Source organism: Varroa destructor, unplaced genomic scaffold (assembly GCF_002443255.2).
Source record: "Varroa destructor unplaced genomic scaffold, Vdes_3.0 BEIS01000001.1, whole genome shotgun sequence".
NCBI lineage: Eukaryota > Metazoa > Arthropoda > Arachnida > Mesostigmata > Varroidae > Varroa > Varroa destructor.
In genome coordinates, this window is record NW_019211454.1 from 14,953,644 (window position 1) to 14,972,252 (window position 18,609).

At 41.0% G+C, this 18,609-nt stretch overlaps 1 protein-coding gene and 1 long non-coding RNA gene across 7 annotated transcripts in view; one reads left to right on the plus strand and one right to left on the minus strand.

The window, feature by feature from the left end:
• Positions 1 to 4,110: 4,110 nt before the first annotated feature.
• LOC111247072 (neuronal calcium sensor 1-like) overlaps positions 4,111 to 18,609 on the minus strand; it is a 76,254-nt gene continuing 61,755 nt past the window's right edge. For 3 of the 6 annotated variants that reach the window (XM_086989957.1, XM_022797624.2, XM_086989966.1), the window contains 2 exons: positions 15,116 to 15,284; positions 4,111 to 10,525 (listed from right to left, as the gene is read on the minus strand). In XM_086989957.1, coding sequence (XP_086846083.1) covers positions 10,368 to 10,525; positions 15,116 to 15,284 — 327 coding nt within the window. In that variant the 3' untranslated portion in view covers positions 4,111 to 10,367. Of the gene's footprint in view, positions 10,526 to 10,831; positions 10,957 to 15,115; positions 15,285 to 18,609 lie in introns of all 6 variants that reach the window. The other 3 variants (XR_015328230.1, XR_015328235.1, XR_015328234.1) reach the window with 3 other exon arrangements.
• Positions 13,394 to 18,600, plus strand: LOC111247108 (uncharacterized). The gene is made up of 3 exons (XR_002671964.2): positions 13,394 to 14,055; positions 15,158 to 16,511; positions 17,868 to 18,600. It is a non-coding gene; the product is annotated as an uncharacterized LOC111247108 (long non-coding RNA).

The window sequence follows — 18,609 nt, forward strand, 5'->3', positions numbered from 1 at the left end:
CATTTCATACGTGGCTTTACGACTATATATAGAACCGGATACCGTCGATGCTAATTTTTCAGTGAAATTTAAACAACCAGTTAGCTTTAGAGTATAGGCTCAGACAAGTAGGAACGCGAATGTGTGTTTATGTGTCAAGTTAAGCCAAGGCATCGACGTTTTATACACGTTGTAAGGATTATGTTTCTGTTAGACGACACTTTGACGGCTCCCTAAGAGGATCGTTAGAAGGCGATACCACCATATTGCGAGTAATCATGATCATAAACCGGAATTCATTAAGAACAATTATTAATGAAACTAGATCTTTGACGAATGTATTGGGATCGTTTTTTTTCGTGCTAGAGGTTGTTTTCAGCAGTAACATTAAGCAAATTTGGCTTACCTTTTCGTTGTTATTATTAAAAGGGCCTGTTTGACACTTTGTTCCATCCGAACTTTTACTACTCCATTATTTCCTTGGACACTGTTAACTTGAATTTGGAAATTTCAGCATAACCTTGATAAATCCCACTATAAGTTTGTAGAAACATAAGCAGATGGAAATAGACTGAGGTATTTTTTAACACAGCGATTCGTTGAGATTTGGGTAACTTATTGAGTTTCTAAGACAAAGCTGGCAAGCTCGCTATAGCAGCACTTCAACTTTATCGCCAGAATTTCCTAAGAACTCGCCACAATATGAATAAAATATGGATTAAAAAATGTACCACATTATTAGATGAACCCAATAGATTAATTTACCTGTTTGATAAAAATCAAATAAATCTTCTATCGGTACTCCTTCCGCATTGCCTGATTCTAAACCTCACATAATTTCACTGTTCTTTTTTTACTGTTGGTAAAAGAAGTAGCTCCACGTTCGACCAGTATTTTGAAAATTCACAAAATAGGTTTGATATTTGACTATACAAAAATTGTAGAACTTTCGGCTGGGTCTTACCGTTTTCCCTCAAGAAATTTGCATTGGTTTTTGCGCCATTTTCTTTGCTTGCTTTGCTTACTTTCAGAAGTAGCAGTTACATATTTCGATGACATCACAGACAAAGGCTTCCCCTCAAACCTAAAACTTACTTGCTAATATTTAAAAAGCGACGTCATTTGTGAAAGAATCAAATAAGAACGGCCCATCCGGTACAGCATAATGCCTGGCGTAATTTTCGATGCAAACACGCACAGCTAAATTTAGATGTAGATTCGGTCAGTACAACCCGATGGTGCCCACTATTCCCCCTATTCTTGTTTTGGCTTTCAGATTATCAGAACCGTTTGAACTTTTCCTTTTCGGGATTTCCTCTGTCGCTGTTCTCTGCATATAGCTTACTTCTCCAGATCCCCTAAGAATAAAGAACTTTACTTGATAAACGTGAGCCGTCGGCTCTCACAGTCCAGTCGGCTTGTCTGGCTTAGCATCGAGTCGTTTAGGCTTGTCCCAAGTCATGGACTTGTTCGTCTTCGTTTTGGCGCCCTTCCAGTCGTTGGCCGGCGTTTCTATTAGAAAATTTTAGGAGGAAAAACGATCTCCCAAGGTCGATTGGGGCCCCTGCTTACAGGACATTATAAGTGTTTGGGAGGCAACGTCGATACAGCAGTAACGCTGCTTGTCGCGAAAGAGCGAATGCCGCACGGTGGGTTGACCGTGCAGGCCGAAATGTCAAAACTGAAATGGATGTTTCTTGTGTCTGTCATCGTCGGGGACAAACTGGACCGGGAATGGAAGAAATAAAGGTTTAGGAAAACGAAACAGGGAGTATGAGATGGTGGCAGTAAATTCAGCGTAAGTTGTGTGTGGCGTCTCATAGGCGACCTCGTTCATTTAAGAACCTCGTCGTTTGCCTTTAGTCTGAGAGCTACGTAGCCTGTACTTGTGGGACAGTTAGCTGCCAGCCCCACCTCTGTTTCTGTCCAGACACGGAAAGTTTCTGTAACGGTCCAAATGAAAGAACAAACGTACATGCCTTGCGGAGTTTGAGAACTAAACGCAAGTTGAAAGCGCGTCTGAGCATCACTGTCTTTTGTCAAGAAACACTCACTACTTCGTGGTCCGTTTGGCACATCGACGCCTAAATAGAGTGCTATCTATTTTAACTCCTCATCGCTGTCATGTAGAGACAATAGCTTGTACTCCAGCTGCTAACAACATATAAGGTTGGTGGCGGGTCAGAAAAAAGCTGTTGCAAACAGCTTTCAACTATCGGCCTCAAGTTTCTGTCCATCTTTCGTTCGGTGTAGTGCGTGGGGATAAATCTTAAACAGCAGTGTAGGTCTTGGCTTCACAATAACTCAATTCGCTCTTTCACGTAAGAATTCTAAAGTATGGTAAACTGTACCATTGAACATTTGTCGAAGCTCAGTTCCGGTAATCGTTAAGCTTCATTCCCGTTAATGGAGAAAATAATCTTTGCTTCGTTTTAATAAAGGTAATCCATTATATTGTGTCACCTGCTCTGTCGATATACCTTTACAATGCACCTACAATCTGCAGAGACAGCCATCCCTCCAAGAGGTTAAATAGATAAATGGTCAGTAGTCTAAAATTATTTCCTCTCGCCGTCGATGGGACACATCACATGTCTCGATCAATTTTCCGAACGTTTCACGCGGCAGAGGAGGACCGGCTTCCTCCACCTTTTCATTCACCCTTTAAATCTGTTTCCAGGCCTAAGTAGCAACGTAGTCTTCAGAACGTGTAGAGCACTCTGCTTGACCTCCCGATTAGTTATCTATTTGATTGACATCTCCCCGCGCCATCGTCCTGCTCGTTCGATCGTTGCCTGCTCATTCGTCTCCTAGCTATCGACGTTGAAACACGCCATTTTTCCATTTGGACTTCAAGTATCTACTTTCTGGCCCATAGCAATGTTTTCCGGTACAGCAAGCATATTGTATGAACAGGCTGCATGAGTCGTTCAAAGGGTCGTACAAATAACTCAACGACACTGCTACACCTACCGGCGTTACTCACTTTTTCGCGCTGATTAGTGCTCCGAAGGGTTTGACAGGGCTAATCCAATCTGGATTATTCATCTGGGTGCGCTTCGGCCAAATTTAGTTTCTACTGAGCCTTCAAAAGAAAAGTTAGATTTTTCATAAAGTTTAGTTAGGACAAGAAGAGACAACGGTACATGAAGCAAACCCAGACAAGGATAGGGAAAGTATCACTATATGCGAATGCATAGGTGATCAAAAACGAATGGCTAGGTAGCATGTTTCTTTATTAAGTGGGACAACACCTAGTCCAGGCTCGGCGAAGAATAGAAAAATAGGCACGCTAAAACGAGAAGCTAGCCGAGTCACTGTGAAAGGGCTTACATCAAACGGACTATAATCCTATAGCATGGAAGGTGCGTGAAGTGCCGGTCCATCGGTAAGAGGTAAATAGTCTTTGGCGACGCTGTTCTATGTGCAACCCAAAAAGGGGTTGTTTTACTCCTACGTGTCTAAAGGCGAATATGGCCAAAAACGGGCAGATTAGGTGTCAGTAGGTGTCACAAGATAGCATTATACTCTAATGACGCTTGTGCAAAGCTGGAGGAACGTAATCTGCCAGGGCACCGTTAAGCTGGGTTGGGTTTTATCCGTATCGTTTAAAGCTAACTTTCATTGGAGAGGATGGATAAAGCGTATTCAACGGGCGTGGATTATTTTTAGTATAAACTAGAAAGGAGATAATTGGGTTGTTCTTTTTTTTAATAGAACCAAGTAATTTAACCTGACTTAGGTCCACTTTGTGTGACCCAACTCTAACACATACTCCGGCTCAAGAGAGTGACTCAGATTTATCGAAAGTAAGCAAAATTTTCGCATGCCCTGCGCATGCACCAGGACTTTTCGACACAAGGTACAAATGAATACAGGTAATAACCTGTGTCGCGATACCTACAAGATTGAATATCTTTAATGCAAATATACATTATGCTAATATACATCCCTAGTGAAATTACTTATGGATTAGTATGAGGATCTAATGCTGATAGCGCGGTTGCACTGCGACCGTGCTTGATACCCAATGCTGTCTCAAAACGGTGGACAGTGTTTCAATCAAATCTAGTTTAATTTTATTACATCCCGCCAATCTATTTTATTTCATCAAATAACAGTAATGTCGCATTGAAATCTAAATAAGTATTTGTTTATTATTCCTCACAGTAGCGATGCATGTTATATATATATATATATATATATATATATATATGTATATATGGCGCAATTCAAGAAATTGAATGGAAAGCTCTGTTCTTTTTTGTCATTTGTCATGATCAGTTGTGTTTTCTTTTTTTTTTTTGCATTTCGCGGTTTGAGCCGGTATGATTACTTGCACATAGTTAAAACAACGTAGAGCGTATCTATAACCGTGAGGACCCATTTGAATGTAAAGCAGACGTAGCTCTCTCATCAGTTTTTTCGTGTTCGACTTGTTTGTATGAATCATTTATGACCAGAAATAATTTTATATGAATGGAGGTCTATATGCCCGCTAATTTTCGTTCGACAGGAACGTTACCTGTAAACGTTATTTGGCAACAATATAAAAACTCTAGCAATACACAGTAAATTACTTCTTTCACTTGACGGCGTCGTTAATAACAGCTGGTTTATCGTCTCGTAAACAATAACGAAGGAAATACATAGAATGCTATTGTGGAAAGATAGCTAAGTGCTTAGAAGAACAAGCGATGTAGTTTTCTCGAACGGCGACAGTTTGATCAATGATCATCTTTTTCAACAAATATTAATCTTTTAATAATAATAATTTCAACAAATATAAATTATGTAATATTATGAAATTAAAGACATTTTTTCTGTTCTCCCATGAGGCTTGCTCATTTCCCAGTACGTGTTTAATGTGCTTTATCACTTTCTCGCTGAAATTCTCAGCTACAAAAGATTGAGATGGCCAATAGTTTTTGTTGGCATGCCCATATGTGTATGATGGTATTTCACACACCGCCACCGTATGAAGCAGATGTTTTTGTGTATAACATAATTATCGCATTTAACAGAATAACGCGCCATAATTTTTTTCGATAGTGACGGTTTTGATAGCGCTGACGGTTAGTGGCGCGTTTCTTTTTAAAAGAAGTAGTGTAGTTCCGGATTCTTGCTTTTGCTGTATATCCGACAGACTATGCTTTTATCCTGAGTCGTTTCGATGTTTATCCCTTTCAGCCGCCGTTATCTTTATCGAGTCCTTAGATAATGTTAGACGATAACATGTGGCTTGCGGTCCATTTGCACACGGCAACATGTACATTAGTAGCATCTATTTAGTTATTTTACTTACAAAAAAATGCGCCAATTCGAAGTAAGAGCCAGCAGTTCGATCAACAACCTAAGAGTTTAATCTTTACATTTATCACACTAAGGCTGGTAGAACGGCTCCTTAATGGTCCGACCTTCCGGACGTTCTCGTAAATACTTGCGATAGCCAATACGAGTGAATATCTGAGGTGGAAATTTTTACATGTAAAACAAATTGGAGTTTGCCCTTCAATAGCGGAGGTCGCAAACTTTTCTTTGTCTTGTGAGCTATAATAAAGTACAAGAATATATGAAATTCAACTTGAAATAACTTCTTGTTCACATAATATTTCTATCAGTATGTGCTGGTGTAACATAACGTCTAATTTCGTAAATATATAATTCCACAGATACACACAAGTACTCTGTAATTAATTCACAACCTCGATATTGTTTAAGTTATTACAACTACCTGACGATCCATCCCGTTGCACCTAAAGTTTCAGCCATAAACCTGGATAAAAAGTTACAAGGTAAAATGTATACTACAACGTGGTGAAACGCATGTCCTGCTGGAAAAGGCTTTGTGTTTGCCTGACAGTTTTGTTTTTTGCGGTGATAAATTCAATCCTTTGCCCTTAGTGATATTGTGACCGTCATCAAAATAATAATGAGAAACCAAATTTCGCGTATGATAGTCCATCAGAATTGCTACAATTACCGTCGACAGTGACACATTTTTCAGTGTATTTTTCCAAGCTTACCACGGTGTCGAGTACGCCCTACATTGTTATCGAGCACCATCACCGAGCTCATCTACGCTGGACTTTGCAACGTTCTAAGGTTTTGCCGTTAGCCGCATTGATCTACTTGCTATCCTCACCGTAGGGCTAATTTTATGGTGCGGTAAAATAGGGCGCTTTCAATTTCTCTCTAGCTAGCACATTTTACGAGTCCGCGTAATTCATTCCGTTTTGTTGTTGCTATTAGCTACAATAACATCTGCCGGCCTTTTGGTCTGTTGTGCTCTATTTCTGACAAGATCGAGAACAGTTCAAGGTTGTTTGTTCAACTTTGCTGCTTTGTAAGGTTTCATAAAAGAGGAAAAAACTTACTAAAACAACTTATCTTTGAGCATATATATATACACACACACTCAAATCGAAATATCTACTCTATACACGAAATAGGTACTTTTATGCATGTTCAGTCACAGTAAGCGAAAGCTAGCAAGCTGCCAGAAATCTAAACATATTTAATAAAGCTATTCGGTATTGTTTGAAACAATGAAGAGCAGATGTTTTGAGGAGGGATAGTACAGGTCAACTAAGTTGAGATTCGAGAAGGTTTACTAGGTAGGTTTAAAGCTACAGGGTGGTAAAGGACAGCTTGTGGAAGGACCGTTAGTTAGTAGTTGATCGGATGACACCGATAGAACTATATATCGATCTGGAGGTAACTCATAGTATCCTAGTATTCGAAAAGGGCACCCTGATGTCCTTTTTCAGATAGATCAAAGGTCATGGCCTATTTTGATAAACAGTATCCATACCAGCGTTATCTGAGCGCCAACGTGGTGAATGAAGTTATTGCTGTCCAGTGGTAACTTCCGATATCGATTGTGGTGTCATCCACTTATCAATAGATTAGAAACGCGGACTTTCGCTATAGAGCCAAACGTCTCTAGATTTTAAGGATGATACTAGTTACAGCGATTATATTAGCAAAAACTCGAACGACGTTGTTCGACATGTTGTAGACCAAAACGCCATGATATCCAGCACTTCATCTGGTCTACTTCCGATTAGCGGGGAATTGTCGTGAATTGATGTTGATGATGATCTATTTCTGTGTACTCTTGATCTAATTGGGGGCGACTATCTCGACCTTCGCAGTAACCGTTCGTCGTGCGTTCAGCTGCCATAAGGCCAATCTTGGTTGGTGACGTTTGCATTAGCAGGAGACCATGGGGAATACGGTAGAATATGCCTAGCCACTTATGCCTGTATCGGGCATTCCCGAAATACTGCAAGGTGGCGAACTGGAAGAGTTCGTCGAAAATGCCGTAATCGCTTTTTCTCTAGGGGAAGAATGAAAGATTTATTCATTAGATGTTATGATTACTAGCAAGTGACAGAAAATCGGTCATACTTAATAGCTAATTAGCCGTATCTAGAATATAAACAGGGGCCAAAATAATCGTTATGGTGGCGGAAGTTATCTATTTCTGTGTGTAGGTAGCGTACTAAACATTTCTAAAGTGAAAATCTCGCTATTGTATATATTGCTATGTTCACATCTCGTTCTAGTCGTGAGTGATCAATGCTGTCCAGTACTTCGCTATTGCATTTTGTATATGCCACCATTCGCTGGCGTCGATAGGGATACATTGATAATCATACAAGAAAACAGAATTTCTACCGTTACAAATCTTAGAGAAGGGAAATGTCGAATAAAAACAATTAAGCGTTAAACAATGAAACAAAAAAAGATCTAGGTAAGAGTGGATTGTAAAAGACGACTTATAGCATCTATTAGGATCATGCAATGAAATTTAGCGTGTACTCATCTGTTAGTGTATATTCCTTCGTTCGTAACATCCGCCTGTTGACGATGAGGTTTCCTTTTTGCTTTAAGCTATTCGGCGTCAATTGAAAGCCGATCTGCCTTTTTACTTTTACTAAAGCGATACTTTTATTAGACGCAAGCCTTGCCGACTCAAGTTCTGGACGTCGCCAAAGCGCCGGCCAAAAATCGACAATTTTTTGTACTGCGGGAAACGTCAGTTCGGTAAAAGCATGTTTTATTATTGTCGTATCAAATTGTTTTTGACGAAATTCATCTTGTCTAACGCACCCGAAGCTCATTTAGCTGTGCGATGAATTTTGTAGATTCACGAAGTTTTCAGGAAGAAGTCTCAAAAAAGTTCTTCATTCTCACACAGTCTGTGCTATCCTTTTCTTACTGTGCTGCCACCATCGGCTAATCCGTTTCATCGCTGCGTCTTGTGTAAGAGGCCGGTTCAGTGATCCGCCTACTATCCTCTAGTTCATCTCGACGGCGGATTTAATGCGCACGGAACTACAGGAAAACGTACAGGGCATACTGTCAGCGTCACGTTTAGTCGATCTTCACGTTCGTTCACTAATCTCGATTTCAAATAACACGCTCTGACTTCTAGCTCGAGTAATACTCTACCATTACAAAGTGCGTAGCCCTGCTAGAAAAAAACCTTCGGTCTGTTTTTTCTATTTGACGTAGAAATCTTCAATTTTCTCCACTTGCAGATCGAACCTTCTTCCGAGCTATGCGTTGTTTCTGTTTTCTCCCTGCAGGTGGCCACCGCATGCGTTGGTGTTAAACATCTGCCTCTTTGTCGTAGTTGTAGCCATAGAAATTGTAACTATACGATACTAAATATTTTCAGAGAATAAGGTATTATAGTTCGTAGTTCGCTATCTCGTTTAGCCATCTGATGTCGTCATCATCGCGTAGTTAGTTGTAGCTTCAACAGATTTTGCATATTGTCACATAATTTTTTTTCTTATTATCATTATATTAATAGGTTTTGATTATTACCATTGTTTTTTACACTTATGATCATTTTAATAATAATGATGATTATTATTATTACTAGTAGGCAAATATCTAGTTATCTATTATAATATTTTTGTCCTTTTTTCGGATAATAGATACGTGCTAAATAACGTTGCAGTGGTTACGTAGAGCTTAGGCGTTCGACTTCTATCCGTTCAGTTATTGATTAATAATCGTGTCGCTTAGTAGATACAAATACCTAGAATAGCGGAGGAAGATTCTTCTATACAAAGCAGAGAGTCGTACTATACCGTTATGCATTTGTATGTATAACTGTATCATTTACGTGCCAATGTATATCGCCAACGCTTCTGGTTATTGTTGCGCTATAGTAGGAAACGTATGGAACTTTACGGACGGATTGTGGACCCTAAAGAATTTTCGATAGATGAATCATATTTTCTCCGGATAGCAACAATAGCTAAGGTCACTTTGAACTACTTTGTTTCTTTGCAGCATAACATCTCTGTGTAGAGCCCGAATAGATTACTTTTGACATATATATATATGAGTACTTCTTACGGCAGCTAAATCGTACCGATGTCGAATACGCTAAACCCCTAAAGCATGTGCTATGCATAGAGAGCTGTGTAAATCACAGACAAACGCATTCAACGATGGGTTATTTCGTACTTTAGTAAATCATACAACACGTTTTATCATATGTGTTGATGGCGGCGCCGTAAGCAGTGGCCCATGGTTTTTCGACAAGGAATTTAGCGACCACAACAAGGAGTCTCGGCCGTCTCCTTCTGCTACATTATACATATTCGGTCGCTTACGATTTCATCTAATCCTATCTATTTTTGCGCCTCATGGCGAGTACCAGTGACCGCAGTGAGCTTTATTCAATGTGTATATATTCCCCGGTGATGCTGTATCAGAGACGCTGCTGAATGCGGATTGTTTGGCCTTCTTTACTGTCTATAATGTAAGTTCAGAACATGGAACTCTTCGATTGGCTGCGTCTATTCGTTTGTTCTAGTAGTTCGACTACGATTGCTGCTGTCAGCAACTTACTTCGTTTTTCTTTCTCCGTAGTTGCGCACGCTAGCCGCGGCAGATCGCAGGTCATCGTCCATCGTCGAGACGACGACGACGACGACGTTATTGAGGTGACAGGTAACACTAAAAAAAAGTGTTACAGTTTTTATGCAGTAATATTATGACATTGCCTCTTGACACAGTACCGTTTGCGAAACCAACGCACGTTAGTTTGAATACTTAACTGGCGTTACATGGATGCTACTGAGGCGGCAGAGGAGGACGGATTTACCGTACGTGACTACCCCCGTAGTATTCGAAATATCAACGCCTTTTTGCTACCCAGCAGAAAGGCAACGTCGGTTGTTATGGGAGCGTATTGATTGTTATGCGCCTATTGAAAGTTCCTCCTCAATTTGTGTGGCGAGCTTCTTGTCACACTGTTGAGTCTGCAGAGGGGTTCTGTGGCAATAGCGGCGGAGACGGCGACGGCAATAGTAAACGACCACGCCTGTTCAGTCGAGTCGCTTCTCTGTTTGCTCCGACTACTCGTATTGACTGAGTAACGCTTTGCGAATCCAGGGATCTGTCTTGAAGCCTTCACAAAACTCTTCTCTCGAGATCCGCGCGTCGGAGTCGAAGTCGAGTTTTGCGAACAGCTGATCGACCTTCCGCGATACCGGATCACCTTCCGCTGCTTTGCCTAATAACATAAACGGGACAGAAAAGATACGTTGATTGTTAGTTTCCTTAGAGCAAGGATAGTTCGGTATTGTAAGACGAGGGCAATGCTAATGAAGTGCTTAGTTCAGAATACTGATCTTGTATTTGTAGTGTTATTTCACATTTTTGTTGTTTTTTACGCTTATAATAATTATTGTTATTATTTATTAACGCCTGTCATAAGGCAGATCATATATAATACTTACAAAATATGAACCTAAAACATCAAATATAGTTATCAGCGTGAAAGTATAATATCAAGTTAGGCATAATCCGTTATGCGTACCCTATACGCGTGCTAATACGTTAAGAAAGGACGTTACCAGGCAGCATCCTGCGTGATGTACGGGCACAGGGTTATCGTTATGGAATAGTGGTGATGTACCTCGATTTATATAATGTTTCATCTCCCTGCATGACAAAATAATTGATACATAGTAGCACACTTGTCAGCCATAATGTCATGGGACTTTTACCTGATGCACATGCGTGTTAGGCTCAGTTTACTAGCAATGATAAAATATTACACTACTGTTTGGTAGAATAGAAATCAGCTACGGATAAATTAATTAACAGTATAATACGTATTTGCTAAATCAGTTTTTCGTTAGTAACCAGAATGCACCCGGGGTTTTGGCCGAGGCAATGAGCGTCGATAAGGCCTTTATCAAGAGACCACAATTGATCCTTTCCTAGCGCGTCTAACAAAACATCTTGTCAGAATCCTAATCAGTCCTATCTTGTAACCCTCACCTGGAGCAAGTATCACGGACGTAAGCGAATCCCTTACGATAAAACACAGGCCTTCTTCACGAATGCTTTCCGCCCTTGATATTATGGACCGATATTTATAAGGGTACTTCTAAGGAGAATTGTTTTTCGGCTTATTTGTCACGATCTATGAAACGAAAGGTTTCAAACCGGTCCAGGCCATAGCACCCAACGGAAATTATGTATATTTGAGCCGAGATCAGTAATGAAAACAAAGGTGTAATAAGGCACAATAATAGTTTCGCTATTGTTGGAGAGTATCAGTTTTCTACACCGGTGATGTCAAAAATATATAACCCTCTTACATGGTTTGTCCAACAAGTGTTAGACCATACAAAAAAAGAAATTTACCTTGATTGACCCGAAAATTTTGTTAAGGTGACCTGCTAAGTTCCTAGCACGTTCCTAGCACCTGCTAGTTCCTTGCTTGACAATCGAGAATCAACAGCGCACCTAGAAACATGTTCTCTCGAACATGTTTCTGCACAAATTACGGCAGCTGGACGATAGACGAACAGTCCCACGATTCCCCACAACATGTGATCTTACCAGATGACCAGCCGTATATTGGGTACTGCTGCTTGCAAGTACAATTGGCCTAAACTTCCCCATATCGAAAGCCATCTCCGACCATGTGTTCCACAATGAGAATCGTCACAAATAATAGTGAATAGTTATCGCAAACACCTGATTATTGATATTATAAAACTATTTCGTGAGCGAGAGAGAGTACGATAGCAGACGCCGAAAGCTACTTTATCCAATGTCTGCCATCCTTTCCGTAAGTACTATAAACTAAGACTGATTCGATTCACGGAATTAAGTCAAGCTCATTATTGCACAAAGCTTTAATAGAGCGGGAAACATTTATAGAAGATCCATGACAGTCCTGCATCATTATAGCTACTGGTGCGCCCGAGCTTTTTGGTTGACCACCTACGTCGAACTTGAGAAAGTCGGCCCGGTAACTACCTGTACTCTATCTGCATACAAAAGGCTGTCGCCAAAAAGCTTGCTTCAGAAGAGACTCAATAACATCAGTCAAATTATAACTCTTAGGCCAAACGAATTGTATGGCTATGTAACAACTATAAAATATCGATTCAAAATTTGCGTTCTATCAACCCGCCGTATTACGTCATTTGCAAGAGTTAGCACGCATCTGAGTTGGCTGTCGAAAAAAAAAAACAACTAATTCTGTTTGAATCTGCAGCGGGATGCTACGATGAGGGGCAAACGAGGGGAGGCAGACAGGGCTATAAGACCCTGTCTCCGCTGTCATCCAATTATCAAAAGAATGATATGATATGGTATAAGATAGCTAAACAATTACCCAACCTTACACAAACTATGAAAAGAGGAAAATAAGAATATTATGGGACACTGCTAGCAGATTTGAGTGATTTGCCATAAGCAAATTATGTCATGTTTTCCATGTACTAGTAGCGAACTTTGTCGATCATTCTAAATCATTGGGTAATAAGATCGAATCAAACTCGTTTCTTTCGAAACACGCTTTAAAAAGGCGTCACCTAGTTTGTAAAATGTCCTATTCGAGTTCATGGCATGGCCATATAGCTGCAATGTAAGAAATGAGCGTGTTATATAATAGCTGAACCGTCACGTAACTCAAATGGTCGATTGACATCGATCTGTTTTATTATGACGCCTATCGCCTTTCCTGATCAGTGTACTTTGTTTCAGATCGGTAAAGATCCGCGGCGCCTGAGAAGTACATCTCAAAAGACTTAAAATTGACTTATTGAACAATTTCATGGCAGTAGTAGCTGACACCTTTATCAGGTCTAGTCATTGTCATACGATTGCCAAACACGACATTACCCCAGCGACGTAGGGTGGCAATGTTCGCTCGCTATATCGTAACAGGGGAGATTGTTCTTTAGTCGAAATAAGGTGCCACTAGCAAGAGCCAATGAGACTTACACAACGACACCTACCTGCCTTTCCTGCCAGGACAAACACGGTTCCTATCGACTCTAGAGTAAAGTCACAGCGTTGATTTGTCTCTCTCATGCTATGTACTTGGCCTGGCTGCAGTGAATCGGCCTGTGTTTCAAGTACATTAGAAGTTGCGCCCCAGTAACGGCCGAATGAGCCATCGAACATCGCCGGCCGTTCTCTAGCAATTGGTTGTCACTGTGCCAAACGGCGTCGAGCCGTGGCCAAAATCGTAGCTTAACTTTACAACTATCGCCGTGTAGCGGGATAGCTTCTGTAGCATTATTATAGTGACTAGCTATGAACAGTGGTTGTAATTAGTTTGTCCTGTAACGGCCTGTATGGCGCGAGTAACTCCACTGGCGTTCAAATATGGCTACTTAACAAGCAGCTTTTAGGAAAAAAGTTCGCGTAGGACACCGAACGTCACTGGAATACACGCCGTTACAGTCACTGGTCGTAGTTTAAACGAAGAGGATGACATGGAACAAAGAACTTTAGGAGCTGCCGTATTCGACAGTTATGTAGATAGAATAGATTGTCTAGTACTTCGGCGAACTAAAGCAGTAAATGGTCCGTTTCAACAAGGGCTATAAAAAAAAAGTCATTTTGCAGAAATAGGTCGCCGCTGTAGAACTACAAATAGGCAAGAAGCCAAGAAAGAAAAGATAATAACGATAACGACAGTAAAAGCAACGTCAACGTCCTCAAAGTGATCGTAGTTCTGTGCAATGATCGCAAACGGTAAAAAGTAGCGGTGCGTGCTCATAGAACCATGAGGTAAGTTACTATTTCAAAAATGCAGGGTGAGGCAAGTTGCTTGACAATTTTAGAGACTTCATATGTATATACTTGTCCTATCTCTTTTGGGGGCGTAACTGGCTACACACACAGACACACACGCACGTTTAATTTAACATCGCAGTTTATCATCACACGAGGGGTTAATGGAGGTGATTGTTTACCTGGGTTTGATGTCGCAACTCCCGTAATAGTTTACTGGTAACGTATTTCTTTGCCAAACTTGTGGACATTAGCTAAGTCGTTTTAGGTGTGAAATTGAACGTGGACAATATTGAACGTAGAGATTAAAACAGTGATTTCAGTGGGATGTCGCAGTAGAACCGGGTTCTGGTATTTTGCACAGTAAAGCTATTAAGAGCGCTGCAACCCTTCCCAGCGCAAGTAATGCTTCCTGTCCCTCCGCCCGCTTACATGACGGTTCAAGGGTGATCATGGCGGCAGCGCTTAATATTCGAGTCAGAGTGGTTTCCGGATAGGAAAGATAAAAGACGAGAGATGAAGTTGTCGATGACAGCGGCAACTAGCGGCGAAAAAAAAACTAGCTAACTGAAAGGAAACGAGTTATTTTCCATTAAATTAATGAAAAAAGAAACAGAATGCAAACGACAAATTAACGACTTTGCCGCGGACGCAATCTAGATTCACACGTAAAACCTAATCGCATGCGCGAAGTCATCGATAGGGTACATCATCATGCGTAAACAAAAGATGAACAAGTTACTGATACAATGTCGCCCGTGGCGAACAAAAACTCAATATCAGACGAAGGAAACGGGACTCAATGCAGAATGATGCTTCGCTGCTCGTAACCGCCGTGTTTCAAAACATCGCTCTGTTCAGTGTCGTTGCACGACTGCTACAGAAACGCCAACAGAAGTTAGAAATATACATTTAACTGTGACTCGTTGTGCATTAAGGAGTACTTTTTAACTATACTACGCTAAAATTAAAACTCAATTATGCTTGTTGTCGTCTGTATAAGGCCGATTCGTGTAGAGTTTGATGATTTGTCGATAGTGTATCATCGTTTACTAACCATGAAGGACATAGATGGCGGTAACAATGTCGACCATTTCAGCGCGCGTAACGAAGCCGTCGTTGTCGATGTCGTAGAGGTCGAAGGCCCAGTTGAGCTTCTCATCGATAGAGCCCTTCGTGGTGATCGAAATGGCGCGAATGAATTCCTTGAACGTGATCACGCCATTCTTGAATCGTGTGTGAACCATACATGGCATGAATCCAGGTAGAAGCACAGGAGCAGAAAAACACGAGGCGAAAACGTAATTTTTGTTAATATAATAAAGTACACTTGGATCTTATATTTCTCAGGCTCATTTCACTTAAGCTATGCGTTTATAGAACTTCTGTCTTAGAATGTAAGACATCGGTGATTTTTACCGCGTAAATAACATAATATATATATATAATGAGTGTAGTAGGAAATGCTTCTTTTTTTTATAGTACGAGTAACTACAATTCGTTTCGTATTGGCTGAAAGACAACTGTTCGAATCCATAACGGCTATAGCATAAATAACAGTTACTTTAGGCCGTACAGGCTTTCTACGTCAGTCACAGCTCCATATACTCCGTACCTGCACACGCTAAAGTGACAAGCCTTCTAGTTAACGGGCCTTGAATGCAGTAAAAGACGAATTCAATTATATAAGGGAGACCTTCCACAACTGGTGCCGATATGTGAATGGGTGCGCCGAACTAAGCTGCACAATCATACTGCCTATTTATAGAGTGCATGTAAGGGGAGTGGATAAATTCATACTTTACGCTAGGGACTCTATCAGGTACATAGGCGATTTCACGTATCTGTCTGTCACTTCAGGGGTGCAGGTTGGTTTACTGCATGTAGTCCGCATCTCTGCTGCGGAGAGATTATCGATAGTTTCATCTACGAATAGACCTAGGGGCATTTATAAACATTTTACGCAAGCTTTGACGTTGCTTTGACTTAAACTTCGAGTGGAACTTCAAGCAATTTATTATCTAAGTTGAGTTCGTACCCAGTTACATTGCGCAGAAATGAATCAGTCAAGTCCATTATTGTGCCTAAGATGACTGAATGCGTTTGGCAAGTTAACACGATTAATATAGCCGTCCACGGTAACGTGGTTCACTCGAAAGTAATTAGGTCAATTCGCTGTTGCTATATACACGTGTTTACGTTGGCTTTTACCGGAGCGAGCGTTCGAAGGTCGTATGCTATTCGAAAACATAATAGGAAAACATACAAAGGCGAAATAGCATATTCGACGAACGATGCGCTACGACATTTGAAAACTAACGTCGGTCAGCGAATATGATTAGTACCGGTTCACGGATCTGGAGCCAATCAAAACGATGAGACACTTCTATAACGGAATGCTATTTATGTCCTTCTATTACGAATAGTGACAGCACTTTCGAGAACCGATGAAGGTGAGCCGATTTTTCGCTTACTGCAAACGAACCCCTTATATACCTATGTATTTTACAGCTCACCTAGGCTGTTGCTAGAAAATGTCTCCTCTATTTAACTTTCTTTTAAAATACAAAAATCCTAGTTTGACACGAAGCAATAATTACTACTACTACTACTACTACCACAACCACTTAAGTTTGTCTCGTTCAGTAAACCACCCAAGCTCGTCGTGCCCCTTTCCTAATTCCTTCCAAAACCTGATCCAAATACACCAGCAAATACACCAAATACACCACTCGGGAAATAAAGACCTTTTTTTTTTCTTTTTGTTGTTTTTTTTTCTGAATTACATATTTGTCGTAAATCAAAAAGACCGCGTTTGAGGAGTCAGTTGCCGGAACATCGTCGCAACAGTCGATGTCATCAAATTTTAGAAATATCCCTACATATCAAATCGGCGATATCAAGACTGACGTATAGCATTTTTTTTTTTTGAAACAGACTCCAAACATTGAAAAAAAGGCTACCAAACATCACCTGCAGAACAAACCGTGCCACAGTGTTTATTATAACGGGATTTATATGTTATGTTGCTATTGACTAGTACTACAAAAAGATCACGAAATCAATCATCGTATTCAACAAAATCCTAGTCACCGTATCGGAGGTACACATATGCTGCCTACAAGCAATAAGGTTATACAGACATCAATGACGCTGGCACAGTCGCGCACCCACTCCTACATACACGGGCATATGCTAATAGCAGCGCTAAGCCTGGATGAAATGAGTAGTCGAAAACCTTGAAGGCCATTGTGCCTCTAAAGCTGACCGCTACTGTGACAGTCATTGCATTTTTGATGATGGGGAAAGCAATGCCGCTTTCTTTAGCATAGCTCTCCTCCCGGCCCCGTTGTCCGGTGCGACAATGAGTAGGTACTGTTCAGCGCCAGCGGGACGGGGTGATGACTATAAAGTTTTTCGTGTCCGTTTCGAAACGGAACACGTAAAGCCCGCTCATCTAAACATATGTACGTATTTAGGTCCGTGAAGTCGCAATCTACAGACGAGCTTTTGTCACCCTGCCATTGTAATTTTCGCTGTTGCGCTTGCGAGCGATTGTCGCTTTGTGCACTATTCGATATGACGCAGTCGGGAATACCCATGGGCCCTTTGTTCGCCATGAAAATTACACAAGCTCTGTTTCTAATTTAGCTTCAATGACTGTTATAGTAGCGCAAGAACCCGAGTTCCTCGTAGCCGAAACTGGCAACGGGACCTAATTAGCCGAATGGTTTACTCTAATCATTTAAGTGCCATGAACAAATATTACGTTACTGCAATGGACTAATCTTTTTTAGCTATATTTGCAGCGGGTCTCGTCTCTACTCCCGCGGCGTCGCTTTCTTGCGTTAGATACAAACGCCCTACCCACGGCTTCGGAAATGCAGTCTAAGCTGTATTTTTATGTATTGCTTGTCCTGAAGTTCTTCGTCCCTCGTTGGAGCACTGCCAGTTTTTCCTGTCAGTTTCCCTTTCATTCCTTCTATCTACTAGGCAAACGCGCTCTTTATCCTGTCGCTTCCCGAAGCTCGCTGCGGCGATTTCCGTAGTCATCCATCGACTGCGACAGACGCCGCAGTACAGGCTCGTCTCTATATCATCATAGCTATATGCTTTGCCTGTACTGCATGGAGGGGACCATGTACAACATGATTTAGCGTAGTCTGACATAGGGCGGCTGAAGGACAAGGACGACCTTACAGTGTCCAAGCATCACTTGTAAACTCTGACCATTTCCTGTGGCCTGGCAGGCCTTATAAATATTTCCTTACATATATCATAAAAACGACTTGTCACGAACTGACACGCCTAGGTAGATACTAGATATGTAGTCGCAGGTATATAATAGATATATAGTCGCAGGTATATAATAGATATATAGTCGTAGGTATATAATGTATAACGTGATGCAATCGAACGTCCGGGAAGACATTGCTGCATCGGCTGCTATGGATTAACATTTCGCAACAAATAGCTTTATCGAGGTGGCAATGAGCTGATATTTAGATGAGGTGTGCATCTTTTGTGCTCCTTTCACGAACATGTATTACA